The sequence below is a fragment of the Pistacia vera genome, unplaced genomic scaffold (genome assembly GCF_008641045.1).
Source record: "Pistacia vera cultivar Batoury unplaced genomic scaffold, PisVer_v2 Contig166, whole genome shotgun sequence".
NCBI classification, from domain to species: domain Eukaryota; kingdom Viridiplantae; phylum Streptophyta; class Magnoliopsida; order Sapindales; family Anacardiaceae; genus Pistacia; species Pistacia vera.
In genome coordinates, this window is record NW_022195747.1 from 185,375 (window position 1) to 195,975 (window position 10,601).

Genomic DNA, 10,601 nt, shown 5'->3' on the forward strand with positions numbered 1-10,601 from the left:
CATCTACCCGCTTCTCATGACTTGGCGTAACGATCACCAAGCATTAACCCTCTCTAGTCACTGTCGGGTGCTGATCCAAAGCATCAACCCACTCTACTAAATGTCGGATGATGATCACAAAGCATCAACCTACTTATCTAATAACTAACCGGTGGTGGTCACAAAGCATCCATCCGTTTCTATTACTTATCGGGTGACGCACAAAGCATCAACCCCATCTCTAATGGCTATTCGGGGGGTGATCACAGAGCATCAACCCGATTCCCATGACTGTCGGGTGATGATCACAAAGCATCAACCCAACTATACTACTCTTCTAATTCACTCATTCTAACATTTTTCAATTCTCTCTACCCTTAGAGTAGTTGTACCCACCAAGCTCTCTACTCATGGGGGATTGCATACAAAATTTTCCTACACTTTCTTAGGTCACTTTTAATGCACAATTAGTGCCTATGGATGGTTCATCACTACTAATGCACTTATGAAATGCCAACAGCAATGTTGCAAGAATTAAGGTTCACTACTCATACTCAAACCTCTACTAGGCATTTCTCAAACAACTCAAGTGCATCATAAAACTCTACTATAGCAATGATTTAAGTCTTTCTCTAACCATCCAAAATGGGAAAAAAACCCCTCACATAACCATAAAACCTGTCAAAGAAAGCACTTCCAAAAAGGGATCCATGACACCCCTTCAATTCCCTCAAACTACCTTTCCAACCCAACAACTCATTCCTCATATTGCAAGATATGAACAATCACAAGGCATAGGAACTCTATTTAAACCTCCTACATGGCATATCACATGTAATCACATACATACATCATTTCTATCAAAACCCTAATCAAGAAAATTCTTAAATCCAACTTGGTTGGGGTTTACTTACCTTGTTATGGAGAGACTTCACCAATCTTCTCTTTCACTTGGTTTGCTTGACTTTTCTCTACTCACCAAAGAACAAAAACCCTTAACTTCAATATAGCTAAAACTCACAAAGTTACACAACCAAAGTAAGAATCCTTACCTTAGGAAGCCTTAGGTTGATTTTCTACCCCAAATCACTTCAAAAACCCCTTGGAACTCCTTGATCAAAGAAAAGAGAAGTTGAGAGGAACAAGAATAGAGAGCTGCGTTTTAGAAGAAGAATGAGGGGTTTGCTAACTCTTAATTCCTTTTAATGAAATTTATACCAAAGCATTCCCATTTTGCCCTTACTCTTCTTTAGGAATTCCATCTATATTCTTTGATTCATTACAAACTCACCCCATATCAACATAATCTCCATGAAAAATCCTACAATTAACTCCCCTTTTCCTGCTAATTAGGGTAGAATGGTCAATAGCCCTTAGGAAGAAAATATCTAAAACTTACAAACATTTTAATCGGCCTGTCGCCGCGCGAGAGAACTTCTGTCGCGCGGCAAAACTGTCCAGCAGCTTCCCCGTGCTTCAACACCTCTTCGCCGCGGCGAGATTCTTCTTCGCCCCGGCGAAGACTGAAACACTAAACTTCTTCTATTTTCAACCAATTTCAGGGCAAGCATTCGACACACCTCAATCAAACAATATTACCAAAACCAACTCAAATAAGAGCGAAAGAGGAAACAATAACTACGTACCTCAGGTGGGGCGTTACATAGGATACAGAAAGTAATCATATCTTCCTAAGTAGGCCCTTGTATCCCCCTTTATTTGTGCTTCAATATATTTTCAATTTTAAGGTCAAGCCTTCAAGGCATTGATATTTGTTTTTTTTTTTTGTTGCCAATGGTTTCGTGTGCAATAATTCAAGCATGCAGTTTAGGAATTTAGACTTTGCATTTGGCGGTACTGAGTGCCAGGTCAGGATGGGGATTTTCTTTTTCTACATAAATACGATTTCTTGAAGCAACAATGTCTTTGGGACAAACTCTCTAGCAGATGTATTTGCCCACTATATGTATCAAAGGCATCAGCATTTCCTGGCATATATGGATTTTTATCTTTCTTCTCCTTTTAATATTTTACTTGAAAACCATAGACTTCAGCAATCAATACACTTTCTACAGAAATTTTTAATCTATATTTATATTCTCTGTACATATCCTTCCTAATGTATTCATTTGTGCTGCTTTCATTAGAAGCTTGGAGGAGACAATCAACATGTAAAAGCAGCAAAATGAGACAAAGATAACTCAATGAGGCTGCAATATCTACATCCTGCTTCTGCTGTTGGAGACAGAGGACATACACATAGGATGTCCCTCCACTGTAAGTACATGTCTCATTTCTGGAACACTTTCTCTTTTCATGGCGCACACCACATGCACAAAAATGTCCTAGTTTCTGACTGTGCTCTGTCTAACAACGTTTTCTATTCTCAAAATGAGACCAAGATAACTCAATGAGGCTGCAATATCTACATCCTGCTTCTGCTGTTGGAGAGAGAGGACATACACATAGGATGTCCCTCCACTACTTCTCTTTGCATGGCGCACAACACATGCACAAAAATGTCCTAGCTTCTGACTGTGCTCTGTCTAACAAAGTTTTCTATTCTCAATTGTGATCTCTGATCATCATACTATTATTTATTTAGTCATGACAAAATATATCTCAAATGACTATTAGATATATCAATAAAAGGAGTGTATTTTTCATGATGAAACAGGAGGCGAGACTGGCAAGAGTTTCGGTAAGAAAGGCTGTTGAAGGCCTAGCAAACACTTAACAACAACACAAGGGTACTACCAAACTCCCTGTCTCCTAAGAAGATGCTAGTGCTTCCACTGGAATTCGGATTGGTTTGGAATGACAACTCCTTCAGAAAACAGATTGCTTTTCTTGCTTGGAATATATGCACCCAATGCCCAGGTTCAGCTCTCCCAAACAGTCAGCATTTTGCTCCACTTTCCCAGTTATACTGATATGTGGCTATGGATTGAGGAACAAACCAAGACTTATCCAGACATAGTAAAACATGCTACATCGAGGAGCTCGATTCCCAGATTCCATAAGTTGTAATTTATTTTCATAACTTCAACAATTGTTTAACACTTGATTCTGTGGCTATGCATCTCTGTCAAGGTCTTAAAGACCCTTATGAATGATGAAAAATGATACAACTGGGTATTGTTATTGTTTTCATTATGCTTTTTTACCTTTACATTTGACAATACTAATCACTTAAATTAGTTTAACACACCAACCATCTACAAGACTCAGCCATGCTGAAATTTGACAGGTTTAATTGGTGATAATAACTTGATTTCCCCTAAAGATTTTAATAACCTACCCACCCCAGACATTTCATAAACTTTTCAAAATACACCCTGTTAGAGTGTTAGTTAATTTTCTTTAACAAGAAGTAAACAATATTATTATCAGAAAAAAAAATAAAAACCCTGAACTAAGACAGTCAAAGGCATGACATAAACAAAAAAACACATTAAAAAACAAACCCCAACTTGCCTGCAGCCAGAGTTAACTTAAGCTTGAAAGTTGGTGTGTGGTTTTGTTCATTGGGTTTTATTGTTGTGATGTTTGTTACTGTTTCATGAGGTTGCTATTCTGAATAAGACTCAAATTAACATCTTTAATTTTATGGTTAGTGTTGTTTGCATTTGTTGATGCAGTTTTTACATTAACGAGAAATACGTAAATTTCTTGGCGAAATCTATGTAAAGGGTTTGTAGTAAACTAGTATTTTAATGTTAAATCAGTCTAAAAATAAAAAATAAAATAACCTTTAAAATGGTTCGGATACAAAATGCAAATCATACGTCCACTATTATTGTATTACTTTTCTTATGTGTTTTTCGTGTACAAGAAAAGTTCTTTCTCAATCTGAATCAGACAGTTTAGAATAGGGTAAGAAGATCCCCCAATTAAGGTGAGAGATCAATATATATATTATTGCACAAATAAACTTACTAGTGAAGTAAACCTCTGATAGAATGACACATGGCATAATAGATTTTCAAAACCTCTGATAGAGTGATACATGACATGAGTACACTTATAGTCTTGGGACACGTGACGTGAATTCATGCTGCATGGATTTACTGCCTAACAGCATTGTTATTGTTTGTGTTCATTTGTTAATGTTCTTATTGAAGTGACGTTTGTGTTCATTTGTTAATGTTCTTATTGAAGTTTGCTGACGTCTGTATCTCTATGTATGTGGGTTATGGAATAGTTTGTATTTGCCGAATGTATGTGTGTTAAAGAATAATGCTATACATTCTAAGTGATATCCCAAGATTATCGTCTTCGAATATGTGGTATTGACGTACAAATGAAAGTGATATGTTAACGTGACTTGAGACGAGGCAATATTTAAGATGAGAAATTTATTTTTTCAGTTTGGATGTGTAACATTACGTTAATTACACTGTCATGATCATCCACTTATGTTAGCTCATTTAACACATTTGATATACAGGGCCATGGGCAATGAAATGGATTGTATTAGCTTCGAGGGTGGTCTTTTAACAAGTTTTTAAAACATGGGGTGACTAAATGACATCCCAATTTAATTTATGTATGTGATTGATATTTTCTGAAAACTCAGGATTGGTTGTTGAAAGGAACCCTCTCTGTTGTCACCTTGTTATCTCCTTCTTATTTGAAAAAAAGGGACTCTCTCTCAGTCTCTGGGTCCAATTCCAGTTATTACGTGCAAATGGAACTGCCAAGAGAGGTCAGTAATTCTTATTCTATCTCTAATGCTTAATTTTCTTTTAATCTCGGATTAGGGTTTTACTATTGTTTTGTTTGCAATGAATCATTTTAAAGCATGATTGAAATAGAAATCCTGAGTTATTGATAGTTCTTTTAATCCAAACAGGTGGGTTTGGGATTGCTTCTAAGTCCAATTAGCTCCAATATTGTTATGCGTACAGCATGGTAAGAAGTAAAATGTTGTTAGTTAAATGAAATGGAGATGGGTTTATGAATTGAAAGCGTTTATAATAAATGGATTTTGTTGGTGCAGTTGTGGTGTGGGGACTGTTTTACCCGCTTATTCAACGTTTAAAGCTATTGAGAACGATAATCGCGATGAACAACGAAGGTGGCTACTTTATTGGACTGGTATATACCCATTACTGTCACTTTTTTTTTTCCTTTTTTTTCTTTTTTTCATTCTCTTTTTTAAAGTTCCTTTGGTACTTATATCACTAATTTAGTTATATGTGGAGAGCGAAGACTATAAAACTAAGCACGGTGAGAATCACTTTATAATTTAAAAGTATAGTGTTGCAGTGAGCTTTTTGGTTTTTTTTTTTTTTTTTTTGTTTAAATTCTTCTTCTAAATGTATTGCTTTGTGCAGCACTTTTAAGCTGTTTAAATGGTTTGCTAACTTGCTTTATCTTAAATTTGTTTATCTTATAAGTAGGATGGGGTAATACATTTTTTAATGGATGTAGTTGCAGAAATTAAGATTTAGAGTGACTGGGTAAGGGTTTGAGAGGAAGGATCTAATAAATAATTCATTATGTGTTTGATTGATTGTTATGCTCCATGTTCGTTGGAGTGCATGAGCTTCTTTATTATTTTTTTTTACTTAACATTGGACCTTGGACTACTTGCAGTATATGGATCTTTTAGGGCTGCAGAAGTGTTTGCAGACAAGATTCTATACTGGTAAAGTTTTTTGTCCCCCTTTTTTTCTGTCATTTTTATACTGGAAAATAAGGTTTTAATGATTTTGCAAATTAAACCAGCTGTACCTCTATGTCATTGTTAGATGATTAAAACAAATTATAGCACAAAGAGATGAGTATTGGTTTTTCATAGAACTTGAGAAATTTAAAGAAGCAAATGACAAAAACAGGGTTGTGCATTCTTATGAAGATTATTGTGCCATATGGACCAACATCCTGCTTAGGGCTAAGGTCTTAAAGATTTTACATAAATGAAATTGTTGAGTTAAACTCGTTTCTGTTTCTGTAATCTCTGTGAATTTAATGTGGTAAAATATTTGTCCTTCATTGTTTGAAGATCTGCTGTAAATTGTATGACATTTATAATTTCTTTAATTTCTCTGTGTTCAGTTTGAATTCAACTTGCCAGTTGGGTTTCATGATCTGTGTAGCCTTTTCCATTTAAAGCTTTGGGAAACTGAATTCTACTTTAGATTCCAGGATATGATGTAAAGTTCTATTTGCTTACTTATCTCATGTGTACTATTATTTTTAGAATGTTGAGCTTGATCGTTCGTCGAGAGAGAAGTCCCATCCTTAATTCTAGGTTTTACATCTTTATGCATTTAGTGTGTAATTGCAATCTAAACGAGCTACTGTTGAACTGTTTCATCAGGTTTCCACTCTACTATCATGTGAAGTTTGCATTTCTAGTTTGGCTACAACTTCCACCTGGCAATGTAAGTTTGACTTGGTTTTTAATATGCAGAGGATTTTTACTTGTTACTTAATCTTGCATAATTTACCATTTGGAGGATCTTTATGATTGCTTGGACTGAACATATACACTTTTGCCATCATATGAAATTGATTTTTGTTAAAAGTTGGCTAGTACCCCTAGTTTGGCTGATTTTTTTTCTTCTTTTACATATATTTAGATTAGCAAATGCTAGCATTTCCCCAAATAGCCGAAATAAACTAAGTTTGATAAATTCTGACTACTGCTTTTTGATTGATTACCGCTTGATGACTGCTTGGCATTTAACAGGGAGCAAGGCATATGTATATGAGCCATCTCCGCCCATTTCTGTTGAGACACCAAGCTAGACTTGATCAGATTGTGAACTTTATATATCGTCAAATGGTAAGAATTTGTGCAATTTCATATCATGGTGGAAGAAATGGATCTTTCATGCCACTCAATTGCTAATTCAGATTTGAGTTCAAATATATAAATCTGATAGATTACTGAACCTGCAGAGTAACTTTGTCAGTGCGCACCAACCAGAATTTCAATTTGTGGGGGCAGTATTTATGGAAATTATGTCACTAGGTGAGAATTCAGACCAACGTGGGTTTTCTCCAGATTTAATACCGAACTTCAACATTGCATTTTACAAGGAGTTTTGTCGTACATCTATCATTTTTGGCATTTTTATGATCGATTTAAATTCTAATTACAATATTCATTTTCTATGACTGCATGATCCCATCTAATAGCCATATAAATATGATACGCTGAAGGCTATTTAGTGAATATTTGTAACTTGTGAAACAACTAAGCTCAAGTGTGCTCACATTTTCTTTTTGTGTCTGCATTTATACAGAAACTGCATTTAATTTAGATTCCATTATCTCCTTAATTGTTTGAATTTAATATACCTAATTTATTTTCTTTCCTTTCCAGTGAACCAAACATTTAAGGATGTCATTCATCCCATGCCAAGGCAGGGGAATCATGCTATTGAAGGCCCAACTGCACAAATTCCGGATCCACATCCAGATCAAGGCACTGAACGTCTAACTGCCCAAATTCCAGATCCCCAACCAAACGATGAAGATTGACATTTTCCTACTGACAAGTCAATCTTTCACTCATCAGGTCAAACTTTTGTCTCATCTCAGATTAGGCAGTGGTAGCCTTTGTTTTTGCACCAGAAATGGCCTAAAAAGTATAAACAAATTTTCTACTGTAAATGTGCTGTTGGTATATAGAAGTTTTGGATTGCAAACTGAACTAGAGATCTTAATGGAAAGTGAATGGAAGATCCCAGCTGTAAATTTTAAACAGTTCATATATTAGTAGTTTCTTATAGCTTTAATTTCTTTTTCCATTTTATGAGCATTGAACATATTACCAGAATGCTTCATAAAAACTCAAGAGTGAATTTCCCAGGCCTTAAGAACACTTACTAAAACTTGCACAATGTTTCTGCCAATGGTATATATCGTATAAGAACCAATTTTGTTTTTCAGTTACATTATATAAAATTTAAGATCTGCATAAAGTGACTTTTTCTTTTATTTACAACTATGAATCAAGAATTAGCATAGGCCTTCGGAAAAATTTTAGTCTGGAGTTGCTTCAATCTTTCGAGTTTGACGGCGATGAATCTGAACTCTGATGAGGTGTTGAGTATTCTAGGCTTGGAATAAGTTTGCTTATATTGATTTCACCATTCAGTAACTGTAGGAACTGTGAAAATGCATCTGGCTTATCCATCTGTTTTATCTCTACCTGTCACGTAGCCAAAAGAAACAAAATTCAACGGCAGAGACAAAATTAACAGTAAAGAATAAAGGGTTTAGGGAACAAACCATTAAGGATTTGTTTTCATCTTTGAGTTTTTCACATTCCTCAGCAAGACTCAATAGCTTATCCTTGAGCATGGAACTCTGAGCTTTAACCTCCTGCATTTGTGCTTCTAATATTTTGATTTCTTCCTGGAATCCGAAACTTGAATTAGAGTCGAGCCATGAATGAATCGACTGAACCTTTTTTACCGATATTTTGACAACTTTACAACATCCAAGCATTATAAAAAACACAGCTCTCTTAATAGGGAATGGTTTGTTCCTAATAACTATAAGAGTAATACTACACTAACAACTTTTTCTCACAAATTTTTTTTCACAACACTGACGTGGCAACTCACAATTAGTCAGTTCGCAATTAATTAGTTGGATTTATGCAAGACTCATGTGAGACCCGTTGTGAACTGACTAATTGCGAGCTGTCACATCAAGGTTGTGAGAGAAAGTTTGTGAGAGAGGGTTGTTGGTGTAGTAGTATTCCAACTATAAAACAAGAAATATGATCAGAAATGGAGAAAGTTATATTTCCCAATTAACATCATTTTTCAGAATATAGCAAGATAAGCTGTTACCGGCAAGAAGTTTAGCAGAAACTGTTACACGAAGGAATGCAAATATTTTATGAACATACCTGTTTGCGCATTCTTGACCTCTTTGCTGACTCCCTATTAGATTGCCTCTTCCTTTCTTTTCTCAATTCAAGTATCTCCTGTCCAAGGAACGGAAAGAAAGTCAGCAGATACAATCGAAAGTAAATTCAGAGAACAACCAACCAATAGAGCAGGACTTTCACCACTGCATGGATAAGCTCACACTAACCCGTCAATTTGGGATCCAATTCGGGATTTTTCTTGAGAGGTATTGGGAAGGAATTGGAATAGAATAATATCGATTGATATAGATATAGAAGAAAAGGTTCTTTATTGATTCAAATGTTGTATTTATGGGATAGAGAGAGGAAAAAAGGCAAACTTGGAGTTGTTTTTACCTTTTTTTCTGCAGATTCCGGCAACTGCAAATCCGGATTTGCGATACTATGCTGGACAGTGAAATTTTTCTGTGAAAAACAAAAGAGAGAGACCTGGAATATGAGTAAAACCACCATATTTCACACAATATTAGAAGCATTAAAGTAGTTTGCTAAACTGTTCAACAAGAAGATCAAAGACTATTACATACTTGGTCATTGTCTTCACTTTCATCTAAGAAACCCTGATCACTTACATTTGCAGCACTATATAGAAACAAAATCAAATACAAAATGCTTCAAGTTCAACAATTGAACAAAGCAATTCAAAAATGTACCCCAAAGGAATATGACATGAAAGAAGATCATCATAAAGAAGGGAAAAAGCAGTACCCTTTAAAATCTGAAGCTGCCTTTATAATTTCACCTGTTGTATTAGCATTACTCAACAACATTTCTCAGAGTTGTTCTTGCAGTTTCTCACCAAATTGATGCTCTTTTCGTGAGGAACCCTTTCTTCTCTCCTGGAATGTCAATGGGGCATCCTGAGCATAACCCATTAATCTTCAATTCAAAACTCGCACGTTCAAAAACCACAAATTCAGTAATTGAAATCGAAAAACGAATTACCCCAACAAATTAGGAGACGCATCAACCGCTCGGATGACACTGATCAGGACTCTCAAATGGCTGCTGCTGCTGCTGCATTGCTTCAAACTAACGCTACAATGAACAAGATGATTTTGTGAGAATGCTTAATGGGAATTTATTATCATAATTTATAATAATCGTTCTTAATTAGTACAATAAAAATATTAAGAAACCAATTGTAGTCAATTCTGAGTTGCTTTCCCATGTTGCAGCAGGATCAAGCAAAACTACTTTAGCAATAATAAACTTACATTGAATCGATTTATTACCTAATCAAGATTCTAATTTGAAGCATACCCAAACTCTTACTCTGTTTGTTTTATCGACAACCTCGGGTCTAAAGTTTAATCGAGTAAATCTTCTAATGATCACTTTTATTAGGCTACTAACAATTCAGAAGAATCAAACCAAGATTTCTTGAATAATACATCAAAATCTTTAACGCTCTACTCGTCCAGTAAGAGATAATGGTTCCAAGCTCTTTCGATAACCTCAATAGTATTCTAATTGCTTTTAAGAGAAAATGTGGTCAACAGGGAAAATGGTGAACTGTAATAAAGAAACAGTGAATTCATGCTTACATGGCATGGGTGTTTGGCATTCATGAAACTTTTGAGAAGAAAAAATTATTAAAATCATCACGCTTCTCCAGATTCGAGGACCAAACTTTTTTGTATTTCTTTATGCATATAAGATCAGAGAAGAAGATCTCCATGCTTTCTCTCTTCACGACATTTGCATATGCTGACAAACACTC

General features: G+C 35.3%; 1 protein-coding gene across 1 annotated transcript; it reads left to right on the top strand.

Annotated features, from left to right (window-relative positions):
• Nucleotides 1-4,595: 4,595 nt before the first annotated feature.
• Nucleotides 4,596-7,733, top strand: LOC116125478 (HVA22-like protein k). Its single transcript, XM_031411189.1, has 8 exons — nt 4,596-4,687; nt 4,835-4,893; nt 4,982-5,079; nt 5,581-5,632; nt 6,308-6,371; nt 6,680-6,775; nt 6,892-6,964; nt 7,319-7,733. The coding sequence occupies exons 1-8, from the start codon at nt 4,670-4,672 to the stop codon at nt 7,474-7,476; spliced, it is 618 nt and encodes a 205-aa protein (XP_031267049.1). The 5' UTR covers nt 4,596-4,669; the 3' UTR covers nt 7,477-7,733.
• The last annotated feature ends 2,868 nt before the right edge of the window (nt 7,734-10,601 follow it).

Bases quoted from the DNA above. Each gene is read 5' to 3' on its own strand.
- LOC116125478 (XM_031411189.1), top strand. The intron at 4,894-4,981 runs GTAAGAAGTAAA...TTGTTGGTGCAG, and splicing joins ATTGTTATGCGTACAGCATG to TTGTGGTGTGGGGACTGTTT. The intron at 5,080-5,580 runs GTATATACCCAT...GACTACTTGCAG, and splicing joins GTGGCTACTTTATTGGACTG to TATATGGATCTTTTAGGGCT.